The 15,018-nt window shown below is 42.6% G+C and overlaps 1 protein-coding gene across 4 annotated transcripts in view; it reads left to right on the forward strand.

Moving 5' to 3' along the window:
* Positions 1-15,018, forward strand: part of ERBIN (erbb2 interacting protein) — a 181,176-nt gene that overhangs the window by 143,932 nt on the left and 22,226 nt on the right. For all 4 annotated transcript variants that reach the window (XM_083152725.1, XM_083152715.1, XM_083152738.1 and 1 more), the window contains 6 exons: positions 322-443; positions 1,512-1,685; positions 3,009-3,179; positions 5,150-5,264; positions 6,189-6,372; positions 8,112-9,615. In XM_083152725.1, coding sequence (XP_083008851.1) covers positions 322-443; positions 1,512-1,685; positions 3,009-3,179; positions 5,150-5,264; positions 6,189-6,372; positions 8,112-9,615 — 2,270 coding nt within the window. The remainder of the gene's footprint in view (positions 1-321; positions 444-1,511; positions 1,686-3,008; positions 3,180-5,149; positions 5,265-6,188; positions 6,373-8,111; positions 9,616-15,018) is intronic.

A 15,018-nucleotide genomic window follows, 5' to 3' on the forward strand; every position in this document is an offset into this window, starting at 1 on the left:
CTGAGGCAGGTAGGGAGACTTCCATCTCCCTGCCACCGTCCCCCGGCTCCCTGCGGCGAGGTTAAAAATCGCCGGCAGGGGCAGCGGCCTTGAATAGGGAGACAAGGAGGGCTGGCAGCTAATGTTCCAGCCCTCCGGAACGCGTTGAATGTGCAGCGAATCCAAAACAGGATTCGCTGCACATGCCGTAAAAGGGCATTGAATTCTGCTCTTAGTGGTTGGGGGTTGTGGTCTCTGTGCTGCCAGCTCCAGCAGGAGGTGTGATTTCAGCAGTACAGTCATGTGGAATTAAACTTATTTTTATTTCTAATTGTTTTGCAGTTATTTTCTCATCAGACAATGAGAGCTTTAACCCCTCTTTGTGGGAAGAGCAGAGAAAGCAGCGAGCCCAGGTTGCCTTTGAGTGTGATGATGACAAGGATGAGAGAGAGGCACCAGCACGGGTTAGTATCCTGCATGTATCACCCTGTGTTAGCTGTGTTAGATCATTCATTCATTGCTAAGATTCATTCAGGGAGACACTGCTATAGATTTGTTAAATGAGCTTGAGGGTCTTCAACGTCAGGGTCATTCACACATATGGGGTTGGGTATGGAATCCCAACAGTTAAACCCGACGGCAGCATCCCAACTATCATAATCGTGACACATTTTAAGAAGTATGGTAACTCTAACCCTTCCTTTTTGCACCCTAACCCTCCCCCTCCCGCAGCCTAGCCCTACCGCTGCCTTAGCCTAACCCTTACCTCCCCTCCCACAGCCTAACCCTGACCTCCCCCTCCCGCAGCCTTGCCTTAATACTTTAGCAATGGAATATGTTGGGATTCTGATAGTCGTGATGTCGCTGTCAGCATTGTAAAGTACAGTTGTATCGTCATCTAAGAAGTACTGTTTATGTTTGGCATAAGGCTTTGATGTTGTGGTAGAGACAGGTTTCATATGCACACAACTTGCATCAATGTTAGGAGTCATTTCACCTCATCGTAAGGGGACACAAAGTTTAAATGCCAAAAATGTAAAATACTCCACCAACAGATGTTCATAACATCTTAAATATAATAACAGTATGGGGTTGAAATGTTCTAGATGAAACCTAGTCTTAAACATGTACCCCAGTGTACATCCTCCACAGCCCACTCCATCATGCTCTTGCTTGTGGTCTGTGGGCAACACACTGCTTCCTGCCAACCCCATCTTTGTTTAAAAACAGACATTGTGTCGCTCACCTACAACACGGTACAGGGCCTATACCTGCTTTCAGGACCAGACTTTACTGCCCTTTTATTTTAGCTGAATTTTCATTATTAGGTGGAATTACCTGGTCAGTAGTTCTTTCTGCTGTGAGTAATTTGGCATATATATTTGTATAGGATACAAACTGCCTTTCATACCTAATCCACTTGTGTCACTGGTTTTGCTGCAATTCAAAGTGGAACTATGCCTATATATTTCACGGTCATGCTTTACTTAAAATGCCTGTGGTAACCATTCATATGTTTTGGTGAAAACCAGGAAGGGAACTTGAAGAGATATCCTACGCCGTACCCTGATGAGTTGAAGAACATGGTAAAGACCGTTCAGACTATTGTGCACCGGCTGAAAGATGAAGAAAAGGCAGAGGAAGCCAACAGAGAGATGAAGCAGAATGAAGCCCAACAGCTGTTTATGAAGGACGTAGGCGTTAAGGTTGGACATCTTGCATTGTTATTGTTATTGTGGGAAAGGTTGCACCTTCCAATTGTGGTCTGTGCCGAGACACAAGAAAAGTATAGAGTGCCTATCCCTGTGGTAGAGTGTTTCTGGAAAAGATAGTTGGCAAAGAAGTAAAGGTAGTTAAAGTTTAAATGGAAGATAGACCAATCACATCACTCCATTTACTGGCCAAGTTTCATGAATAGCTCTGATTTATGAACAATCAGTATGAATGCTTGCACATTAAATATGGCTATTCAGAAAATTCCAGCCTGGGTTGGTCCCTTAAGGCCTGTTTTGTTTCTGAATGTCATGCGTCAAAGCTATTTATAATAAATGTTTTGCCTTATGCAACAATGCCATCGTGACAGTGGGTGCTGGTATGTATTTATGACTTCATACTATACTAGCCCTTTTCAGAAAAAGTAAACTGAATCTTACAGATTGAGATACTTGTTCGGTACAATCGTCTAGAGTCTATATAACTAAATAGTAAAACCCATATTGTTACCAGCAGTGTAATATTGATACTATATAAGGCCTAGTTAGTTGCTCACAACCGGTCTGTGTTTTAATGTTACCCTCAGTACCTGAGAGTTGAGTAACTGCAATGTAATGTTGTGTTATGCTTACATGCTAGTGTAGAAACTTGCAGAGAATTAGACTGGGTGATGAACTGTACGGTTAAATGTTTTGATCAAAATTTGAACAAAATCTAGATTTGCCGTTCTAATAGCGCTGATCACAAATGTCTTTACCTATTTAATATTGTTGGATGCCAACCGGGGTCAACTATTCATTTATCAGGCAAAATAACTAATTATGAATACCAGACATGTGTTAGAGGAGAATTCAATATTTCTTATACTGTACCAAATAAAAATGGAATCTAGCTCTCAAAGTACTCCTCACCTCTGAGGTGAAGTACCGCCAGTGACCACAAGAGGCCACTCGATCGACCAATTTACCCTACTCCTTAACAGAATATGAAAGCAAAATGATCTGTTTCAAACTTGCTGGATATAAAAAGAGGGAGCTGTGAAGGCAGAGATTAAAGGTAGAAGCAGATAGGGACTAAGCCATCATTTTCACAGGCGTTTACCTAGTATAATACAATGTCCACATCCAAGCAGTCCGCTAAAAAGTATATATATAAAAACATGTTTCTTTTATATAATAGATTAAAAGATCAATTATGTGTGCATAATCTATCTTTATATACCCAGTCAACCAAACCTATTCAATGAAGTGTGATTTTAGCTTAGTGTCCGCTTGTTTGTTTTTTCTTCAAAATGACCATCTTTAATTGTATTTCAGACAACAGATCCTGTCTCCGCTGAAGAGAGGGAGAAGCTCCTTGTGGGGAACTGTGTACAGAAACCCAGTGATGCAGAGACTGAAAATACCATTGGAAATTCACAACCGACCACTCTAGTTAAAAACTTTTGGAATACAAAACCCATTGTAAACCATAATGAGACACATGAGGTATGTATCTGCAACGGCTATGAAGTCATAAGTAGCCCTGACCAATAACATTCTGATAACCATACCCATCCATCAATGTGTGTGTGTGTGTGTGTGTGTGTGTGTGTATTAATATTATATAAATGAAATGGAGTAGTGAACAATAAGCTCCAGATTCACAAATCGTTTACTAAACGTAAAAGCTCACATACATGATAGATTGAAATGAACGGCTTGCCAGCATTGAGGACGAGATGTACTAAGCCTTGAAAGGTGAAGGAATGGAGATTTATAAACCACCAACCAATCAGCTCCTAACTTTCATTTTTCGAACATCGTCTTTGACACGACAGTTGGAAGGTGATTGGCTGGTCATTTCATTTACAGTATCACTCTGTCTTATCACTTTTCAAGCCTAGTACATCTGGCCCAGAATGAGAAAACCTCCGGAGGCAACCCAGGAAAATGAACAGAGGCCGAGACCAGCCTTAAGGGCCCTAACACACGGGGAGATGCTGAGCGGCGTTCTAAGCAATGCTAGATCGCTCATAACGCTCAGCAAGATTGCTCAGCACACAGCGGTGTGCCATCGATATGTGCTGAGCAATCTGTCAGGGCCAGTGTTTGCTGAGAACACTGGCCCTGATCCGGGCGATTAACTAGATTTATCCAGTATGCTGGATATTAATTACCGGGCGATAGCAACACGCTGGGCCGCGCATCGCTATCACTATGCCCCTACACACGGAGCGATGTAGGGGCATTTTCAAAGTGATCTAATGAGATTGCTTAGAAATGCCTATACATCGCTACGGGTGTAGGCCCCATTACACTCGCCCCTGGTAACTCGTGAAGGAGGATCAATATCTTTGCTGGAGGCCATGTGCTTAGTTAGTATTTTGTTACTTTAACTTAATTGTCAGCTAGGCAATATGCATCCCACTTTATTCATCACCGACCAGGGTTTTTGTGATATTTAAGCTTTTCAGCTACTTTCTTGCTTCATACTTATTAGATTATTTGGTCGAATCCCAACCAATTTTCACAAGTACACTGTTCTTAAGTTGAATCAGCACATATCATAGATTCCTTTGCAAACATCTGCCCACCACCTTAGTTTTTAAAGTGTCATTCCACCCCTGTTTTGTTGTTATATGTATTTTTTATCTCGCAGTTCTTAAAATAAATACAATAAAAGTTATGTTTTAGAATCTTTATTGGTGCACCGACATAGGACATACCTTTCTTCTTCTTTATTCTTGTCAATTTTTGTGTCCGAGGTAGCACACCCCCTTTTTGCATCATTGACTACTCCAGTCCATATCCTCATCTTGAGGGGGTCCTCCAAATGTATTACTAATTGTCTTGTGCGACCTACCCCAAACCACCCTGCATTTCTTGGTTTTGCAAGTTTATCTCTGACTGCTGAGAGGATGATTGCCAGGAAGTAGGCCGCCTATTTCACCTACAGAAGGGAATAATGAAACAGTTGATTATTTCTTCCCCCAACTAATATAAATGTCAGTCTTATTTGTCATCCTGTTTGACAGAGCACATTGACTGCCTGGGGGGTTATGATTCTTTCCTATAACTAATTCTCATGAAGAGTAGAAGTAAACAATTAAGTTTAACATTAGGCGCAAAGGAAATAGCCTATACGCCGCTTTATTTTGAAAGCAGGGACTCCAGTTGCTTGTTGAGTGCGCAAAGCTTAAACATAGCACCAAGATGAAGGAATTGTACGAGCATATTGGCACAAAAATACAATGTGTTCCAGTAGCTTTTTCCATTGATTGATTTTTTTTTATTATTTTTAGATGACTGCTCGAGAGCCATGCACAGCATTGCTTATCATTGTGGGATCTCTCTTATAGTAGTCATTGAAGGATCACATGCAGCTAACACGGCTTTAAGCCACATTTTGGTTGTAGAAGTATACGAAAAATTAAAATTGCATGAATTGTTTAATGTTTCACATTTCTGTGCATCAGGAGTCAGAAGACCTGTCTTATGATGAGGAAATGAAGATGGCTGAGATGCGGCCACCACTCATAGAGACCTCTATGAACCAACCAAAGGTGGTAGCACTGAGCAACAACAGGAAAGGTGAACATGAAAGCCTACCATCCTGCCTTCTAATGTACACTGTTCTCTTCAGTTTTCTCTCCCACTGTCTATTGTTACTCTGTGCGTGTAAGCTCAGACAGGGCCCTTGTCCATCCCTAGCTGTGTTCTTGCTTTCAGTGCTCCTTGTCTCCTCTCCCCTCAGATCCCCCTGACTCCTCTACATTTTTCATCAGGTCCCTCTGCAGAAACTGTGTGGCAGCTTAAAAATTAGATAATAATAGTACCATACAGTGTTACAATAGATACATTATTGTTGCCTTTACTTTGTGATTAAAGGGCAACACCATGAATTACTTTTTTTGGTATCTTTGGTGGTCCTATGTTACCGAATCCTATTGGTACAGCATATCTGCCCTTTCTAGTTGGAGACGTTAGTAACTTTCACATTACTCTGTTCAAACCCAATGATATCTAGTACTTTGCACAGTGGTTTGAGCAAGGCTTACTCGGGGAACTCTCTATATGGCCATACTAACGATGGGTGAGAAGGGCTGTACTGCAACAAGAAATAATTATGATGACATTTTAAGTTGTGTTGGTTCTAAGGGCTGGTTCGGAGGTGGGTGCAGTTTCGATGTTTGTGGCTCTCACTGTTGGGATTTGTACTCTGTATATACAGGAGACTGGCTAGTGATGGTAGAGGCCGTGAGTGACATGTAGTCCGCTTTGTCAGGAGGTAATGAGGGGGGGAGGGGGGGGTGGTGTGGCGTGGCAACCATCTTGGGGGGGTGTCATAGTCAGCTACTGGCTACAACATTTGACTATTTTCACAAATACTCTGTACGGTAAGAAGGGAGTCATGAAAGGATTTGAAACACATCCTAAGTCTCTGATGCACCGAAGATGAATACATTGCAGTAGTCTCCCCTTAATAATTTCACTGAACGGATTCATGTGTTTCAGATGATACTAAAGATGCTGACTCTTTGTCAGATGAAGTGACCCACAACAGCAATCAGAACAATAGTAATTGTTCCTCACCATCCCGTATGTCGGACTCGGTCTCGTTAAACACTGAAAGCAGCCATGACACCTCCCTATGCTCTCCAGAGAAAGACTCCAGCATTGCAATGAGCTTGAAATTAAGGTTTGTGTTCATTTCTCATTTCTGTTCTTAGTACAAAAGTTTGCATTCCATACCACACTCATTTTAATAAACGTGTTTGGGTTATTCATTTGGAGCACTCAATATATAACTCTGGTCTGCTGCTATAGGAAGATATGTCATTGGGTTTGCAAAGCTTGCCGATACAGTAGGTATTAACTAATAATGGTGCATATCCTGAAATGAGTTGTCCATTTGCATCATAGAAGTAAACAAGCAGGCTGCTAACGTTCTGCAGTTTAGCTGGCACAGTGGTTAGTGGAATCGATTTTTATTCTTCCCTGGTCCATTCAAAACCTGTTTAAAAAGTAGGCGGGTTCATTTGATCGTAACTAAGTGTCCAGAGATGTCAGTTAATTGTTCTAGATGATGTTCCCTTTGCTAGTATGTAGCAAAGATCATAACTTAAATACTGGACATGAATGATCAAGGTGTTCCACTGAAGCAATGCCTAACACAATATTTTGCCCATTCCTTTTAGGGCATACACACAGGGAGATTTGAGCAAGAGAAGAGATTTTTCACAGTCTAGATCTCCCATACACACTGAGTTTCGTGCATAAGATTTGTGCTGAGTGATTTAGTATTGGAGGTTTGTGTTAAGCAAAGAAAAATTACAGGAGTGAGGGTGATATAAATCGCTCAGATCACTTATTAAAACATGGGAGATTTGCACTTTCTAGCATAGCAATCTGACCTGATACATACTGCATGCTTGAATGATCTAGACCGGCGATAGTGGTGTGCGGGGCCTTATCGCAATCGCTATGAGGCGTAAACACGGAGCAAATTAAGCAAAAATCTCCCCGTGTATGCCCATCTAGTCTTCTGGCGTGATTAATTTAGTTTTAATGGAGACTTTTTGAAAGGGAATTTCCTCTTATCTAAATACTAAAAAGTATTAACAAAAGTACTTCAATAAAAGATAGTCAAAATCTGCTTTAGACTTGGAAATACGTTTTCCGTAGAAATTTTTTTTTTTAAACCAGCTGCTGTCTGTCTGTATAGGAAGTTAGGAACATTCAGGAGAAAAAAAAAGACAGTGGGATAAGCTACAAGCTTTCAAACTGTAAGAATATAGAGAATCCAAGAAGCACTTTTGAGATCAGGAGTTTTAGCACAGTATAGATTAAAAACTAATGTACTCATTGGGAAGTGTTGTACCCCCCCCCCCCCCCACCCTCCCCCCTCCTTCCCTCTTCTTTATTCTGTACCCCCATTCCTCTGTGTCCATTCTAACACTCTATTAAAAACTTAATAAAAATCTAATCTTTTAAAAAAAACTAATGTACTAAAGTGCTTGCGTAGCCAAAGATTTTCTAGCAGGTTTCTTGATGTTAATAAAATTTTTGAAAAACAGTAGCTTTTAAAATCAAGCCTTTAAATTAGACATGAGTAAAAACAATGGCCTAGATGATGTTTATGAGTAGATTTATGTTAAAACCTGCAATATAGTCCTGGAATTTTGACTAGTTACCAGCTCGTCAAAATGACAGTTATGTCACAGTAATGTCAGTGCCAACTGAAAGGATTGACACTTTAAATGTGCCTCTGGGCACCAATTAGTGGCTGCTGGAGTGCAGAACACTTGAATTCCCTCCATAGAGGTGAGGGGCAGCCTTTTATTATATATAGGATAATTGCGGTATTGTCAGTATTACTGTGTGTCCATGTATCGGTATGTCTGTTCTGGGTCTCATAGTTTTGTGCTTTGCTTACAGACAAGAAGATGAAAATTTAAACAATCTTTTGCATAATGGCGGCAAATTAAATGCTGAGAGAGAGATTGTGGAAATCCCATCATCAAACAGTGAGGAGAATATTATTCAGGACAAAAGAGTAAATAACATCACAGAGCTACCACACAACTTGAACCAAATAAACATAAACAATAACCTAACGAGCGACGGTAGCGTGCACTCAGATTCCCCAGAGCGGTCGTTGGTCTCCCAGGAGGTGGCACCAGGAAAGGGATTTTCAAACAACAATGAGAAAGAAGAGACGGAAGTTTTGGAGAATAGGAAAACATACCCTGATGTGTGCGCCATGAATAAGGTTAATGGGCATTCACCAGATGAGCAGTCTCTGGAGATGAGTGACCCAGGAAGAAGGGCGTCCGAGGATTCAGTGCCTTCTTTTGATATGTGCATTTCAAAGAGCACTGATGATCTGTCTCCACAGCTCGGGGACTCCATGTGCTCTGTTGGGAAATCGCACAGCACAACCAACGTAGACACTGGAGCTTTGAGGATCTACGATATCCTCAGTGACAGTGGCTCTTCACAGATGTCCTATGTTGGTAAACCTGCTACGGCAGGCGTAGAAGGACAAAGCATTGTTAGGAGCAAATCTGCCACTCTTCTTTATGATCAGCCATTGCAGGTGTTCAATTGTTCGTCTTCCTCTTCAGATCTTGTATCTACTGGAAAGAAAACCGTTTTCAAATTTGACTCCAACCACAATCCCGAGGGACTGTACACAATGAGGGGTCCCCCGGTTTCTCAGATGACTGCTGTGCCTCAATACAATGTACAGTACAGTAGTAGTAGTGCTACTGCCAAAGACGGTCTGCTTTTGCACAAACAAAGCACCCCTTTAGAACACGGGGGGCTGCCTCCTCCACGCTTCCATATGTCCGACAGCGTTGACAGTCCCAATTATGTCAAACACTCTGCCAACATGAATTTCTCTAATCACAATAACGTGAGGTCAAGTAACATGTACACTGCGCACCAGAGGATGGCCCCAAGACATGTGGAACCATGGGCCATGTCTCCAAATGATCGGATAATGCAGGGAGCAAGCCGTAACACCCTTCAGAGACAAGGCAGTGTCTCCTCTAATGCCTCTATGTCTCTGGGTGATGCTGGACCTGCAAGGAGGGTGCTTGTACCAGAAGGTGACTATATGACATACAGAGAATTACATTCAATGGGCAAACCTCCACACATGATGTCAGGTCCACAGAGACCCCTATCGGCCAGGACCTACAGTATTGATGGCCCCAACGTACCCAGACCTCAAAGCGCACGTCCTTCTGTTAATGATATACCTGAGAGAACAATGTCTGTCAGTGATTTTAACTATCGAACTAGTCCCTCAAAAAAGCCAAATGCTAGGGTTAATTCCGAACACTCTCTGTTGGACCCTCAAGGCAGGAGTAAAGTCCCTCATGATTGGAGGGAACAGGTCTTGAGGCACATAGAGGCGAAAAAGATGGAGAAGGTAAGAGAATGAGCCTGTGGAACATGCGTCATGTATTCCATTTCAGCTACATTTCTTTCTAATGTCTACTTTTAATAAATGTAATATTTGATTTCAAGGTGATCAAAAAATTAGTACTATTGTCATAATATTGTAAATTGTTTTTGCCGCATCCAGTATGATGATTAACCGGACATCTTAATGTGTATGGTTACAATGGCATATAAGAATTGCGATTTTTTGTAATTTAAACATTTTGGAACCTTGCAATTCGTTACATGTATCTTTGTTATGGTGTGTACACACGGGTACAGTCAGCATGAGATTTTGACCATATAGTCAACATCGCATCAGGATCGCATGCAGATCTCACAGGTTTTTTACCTTGCGATCCCGATGCATGCTCCCGTGGCAGCACAAATCAAAACCCAGATAGACAGGGCAGCAATGACTATATAGTGCAAATCTAATGCAGATTGTATGAACTGTAATTACAGTAAATAGTACAGAATCTAATAGCAAGGGAATCTCACTGTGTATTCAGTATAAGTTATTTATTTACAGTTTCTTATATAGCGCAGCAGATTCTGTTGCGCTTTACAATTATAGACAGTGATAAAACAACCTGGGTAACAACATACAGACGTGGATCATTATTTTGTTCTATACATGTGTCAGCAAGGGAAGCAAGCCGTTTCTTGTGTATCTGTGTATCTTGTAGGTCCTATATTTATTGTTTTATGTCCATTATTTTACTTTTAGTTGGATAACGTTTTTAGGTAAAGAGGTTTTCTGTTAGGTTAGAAAGTGGGTGAGGGAACTCAGACTATATAAGTGCTTTGTGTGGTGCGGTACTAACTTGGTATCTATGCTTTGTCTTATGTTGTCATGCTTCTGCTACGGTTTTATGCCCATATTGGCAATGAAAATTGATCTATATAGTTTGTCACAATAATCTTTTGCAATTAGAACAATGTAGCAGTTTTATTTTTCCATCATAAGTTCGTTTGAGATTTATTAACGTTGACAAACACAAAATGCATTTTATTAATTGTGATTGTGTGTGTGTGTGTGTGTGTGTGTGTGTGTGTGTGTGTACAAGTACCTTTGTAAACAATTTGACTCTTAAGTATCTATGTATGAGAGGGTTAGTGCTTTAAAGAAAAAATATTCATCATGAAGTTCAATACATGGTTTTTGGAAATCACCAATTAGGTGGATAGTAAATGATTTCTAAGATCTTTAATGTTCCCTGGAGTCTACCTCAAGTCATCCTTCTACTTTTTGTAAGTAGCCTACCAAGATGTATAGGGCATCTCTGGCTGTTTTAGGGTTATGTCACATGTGATCCATTGAATCAATAGGAGAAATAGTCTAAGGCAGCGGTTCTCAAACTATTTTGCTCTGGGACTCCGTCTGACAATAAATATTATTACAGGACACCAGCAGGTTACCACAGAACGGTCACCCCACATGTGTGGTCTGCAGACCACACATACATGGCAGCATTCTGCAGGCACAAAATGATGCAAGGACTTTGAAGTAACAGACAATTCAACTGATTTTGAGAATAATCAGCCTGATGGCCAGCATCATGGAGTCGCCACCCCCTTTGGTCATTTTTGTCCATTAACGTATCAGTATTTGATAAAACAACACAAACACTGATTTTACAAAGATCAATGTAATTTTGAAGTGTCTACATAAGCTTATTTCTTTTTTTAGATAGAATTTTTTTATATATATATATATATATATATATATATATATTATACCCAACGCAGTATCACAAAATGTAGTCCCAGACGGGACACACTGCCTACCCTTTGTAAAGTAAAAACTACTATACGTCGGCTTAACTCTTTGTATTAGGAGCCTGTGTTATTTTTGTTCTGAAAACCTATTATAGAGAGCTATAATTTAACTTGTCAACCTATTTTATCTATGGTAATTGCATCATTTAACCCCACCCCCATACAAATATTCAGATATTTTTTAATTGCAGCATACCCCCCTCCCCCCCCATGTGGGGGACCCTAAAGACACAGTTAGGCTGCCCCCATCACTGCCCATCTGCTTCTCTTCTCTGGGCGTTGCTTAGTGAGGAAACCATCAATGTAGATAAGTATGCATGTAATGTGTGTGTAAGAACCTCATACTAGGCAGAGGAAGATTATATTGTGTTGTCACTCTATTTCGTGGATGAATTTGCCCTTACAGAGACTCAAATGGATGCAGATAGCTTGTTAAAGAGAATCTGCTAAATGTGCACTAGGCCTAATAGATGTAATTTTATTAGCCAGATTACCCAGAGTGTGCACATGTGTGTTTCTACCCGGGATCAATAGCAACCATGGTGAAGCTGGGACTTAACATTCATTCTACTTACTCCACCCCCAGACTCTCATTGGCTAGTTTCATAGGAGTCTGAGGGCGGGCTTAAGAGAGGTAATCCGAGTCTCGGATTCACAACAGCGGCTTTGATAGACACAGTGCTGGTATCACATATATTACATACATCTTCACATATATGTTTGTATGTGCTTAGCGGTGCCCCCTGCTCCAAGTAGTTGGAGCTGCAGCTACTGCTGATCCCAATATATGTAAAATACATTGAAGATGGAAGTAGTCATACCTATATATATTCTATTACAGCAATTTCAGGTAATTGTGCTTCAGCCAAGTAGTTACCAGCTGGGTAAATGCTGATGTAATCGGTTACAGGCTGGCAGTGGCGGAACTCCCGGAGGCAATGGAGTCATCTGCCGCCGGGCGCCAGCATTTACAGGGGGCACTGGCTCCATTGCCTCCCAGGAGTATTGCCTAATGTTATGCAGCAGCAGCGGGCCCCCCGGTATCCTTATTACGGTATGTGCAGTGGCGCAGCGCCCTCCCTCACCACTGCTCCCTGTCACCTTATTTGCTACTCACTGCTCTGCGGAAGTCACCTGACATCCGTTTGCGGCATGAGCAAGTGAGAGCCGGTGACGAGGAGCCGGGAGTTGGCTTAGCTGCCAGATTCTCCCCTGCTACCGCCGGGTTCCTGTCCGCTGTCGGCTCACACCACCGGGCATCCACAGGTGGTGTGCCCGGATCTCCCCTACTGCCGCCAGGTGCCTGCTAGTTGTCGGCTCTCCCCCCTGCTGCTGGATCCCTGCCGGGCGTCCACATGTGGTGCGCCCGGCTTTCCCCTGCTACCACCGGGTCCCTGCATACTGTCGGCTCTTCCCCCCTGCTGCCAGATCCTTGCTGGGCGTCCACATGTGGTGCGCCCAGCTCTCCCCTGCTACCCCCGGTTCCCTGCCAGCTGTCGTCTCTCCCCTGTGATGCCGGATGCCTAATGAGGGGCCACATGTTTTGCAGCTGGCTCTTCCCTGCTGCAGTGGAATCCTTGCCGGGCCTCTCCTCCCTTTCGCCGCTGAATCTCCACCACGCACCCATCAAGTAGGTTAGTGGAATGCAGCTTATAGTTTAATGTCCCTGACTCCCCTCAAAATATGGGGTTAAAACTTGATATGCATGCTATTGTGCATTGCTCTTATCTGTGCCCCTCCCACCCAGTGGTTTAATGTTTATAATTTATTAATATACAGTAGTTGCTTGTGATTTTTAATGTTCAGGAACATCACTGGGACCCTACTGTCACTCTTCCGGTCTCTTTCACTGCTGTCACTCTCCCTATCTCTTTGTCCCTGCTGTAAATCCCTATGTCCCGCTGTCACTCTCTGTCCGTCCTTACTGTCACTATTCCTGTCCCTGCAGTCACTCCCTCTGTTTCTCCATATGTATATATATATATTTTTTTTGGGGGGGGGGGGGGGGGGGGTTCGTCCCAGGCGCCTCCGGGCGCCTGGGACGAACTTACGCCACTGCAGGCTGGTGTTATGTTGGCACTGCTTAGGACCCATATGATTCTCTGATGTAAGAATATAAAGTGTGAAAAATGCCAAAGGGAGGTAAATACTCTTCATGGACACTATCTTATCTATGTGTCATAGCTATCTATCTGTCATTTAATAAGAATTAGTAAGAATCACACGCTACATATACAAAGGAAAAGCACACTACTACTTCCCCTTTCGTGCAATGGTTTCCTGCTTCTGGGTACTTTCTGTAGCTGCTACACATTATTTGTATAATATTGATTTAGTCACAATATCACAGAAGCAGAACTGTTCTCATTGCTGGCTTCTCCTCCAGTAGGTTATTCATGGCCGATGTGGGCTGTAGAGAACTTGTAAATGAGTAAAAATAGTAGATGTTTTGAGTGTCACATGCTTTGCACATTCAACCTCGTCCTACTTTTCATTGTTACCCAAAATAGTATTAAGTATCTGGGCTTTGTATTGTGTTATTGTCCGCTCTTTATCAGTCCATGATGTCTTACATGTGTACAGCTCAGGCTAAATACTGTTTGTTGCTGGAGGCCGTCTAACCGCTCTGTGGATTATGTGTAATTATATGAAACTGTGAGATACAAATTAATTTATCTGCATTCCCTTGGAAAGATTTTGAAATGTTGTTAACGAAATAAAATTACAAGTGCTTTTCATTTATCCAAGATATCCTTAGGATGGTATTCAATTAAGGACTCTCATATTAAGTTGTGGCCATTGTCGTCCGGTGTTTAGACCTATTTCACCAATGACATTTCACTTTAAGGGGGATATGCAATCCTCCTCCGCGATTTCCGATAGGGGAAATAGCAGCAGATGCCTATTCTATGGCATGTATTCAATGCCGGTGCGAGGGGGTTAAACTGCGAGGATCACAGAAAACCAGTGATCCTCGCAGTTTAACCCCCGCGCCGGCCGCTCGCACTATGCAACGTTCCGGGGGAATCCTCGCCGTCACAGAACTGCGAGGATTCCCCTAAACTGCGAGAGCCGAGGCTAGTGCAGCAAACTCGCTGTAATTAGCCTCGATTCTCGCAGCTTTTGGAGGCACATACGCCAATTCTCCCTCGCTCAAAAAACGGAGCGAGGGGGAATTTGCGTATGAGGGGGGTCAGTTGAATACTGACAGGGTGAGCGGTGACTGCGAGCAAAAAGTCCTGCTCGCAGTCACCGCTCGCCCACGGCAGTTAAGAGGCATCATGGAAAAACGAGCCTGCCTTTCAAAGCTGTCGGGCCCGTTCTGCCGATAATGGCCATGGATTGTCACGATCCCGGCCGTATCACGACAATCCACGACCGTATACGCAGACATACCCCCTTTTCGCTGATCGGCAGGCAGGGAATTGATCCCGCCTGCCGATTTGCTGTCGGGCAAACCGCTAATGGGCCAGAATCACGGCTGTCGAGAGGGACCGTCAGTCGTGATCCGGGATTGCATATCCCCCTATGAGATGAAACTATATCATCGAAACATGACAAAAAAATCGTAATCGGCTGCAGCTTTGTCAAAAACAAGTTAATACAAGTA

The sequence above is a fragment of the Crinia signifera genome, chromosome 1, assembly GCF_055691185.1.
Source record: "Crinia signifera chromosome 1, ASM5569118v1, whole genome shotgun sequence".
NCBI lineage: Eukaryota > Metazoa > Chordata > Amphibia > Anura > Myobatrachidae > Crinia > Crinia signifera.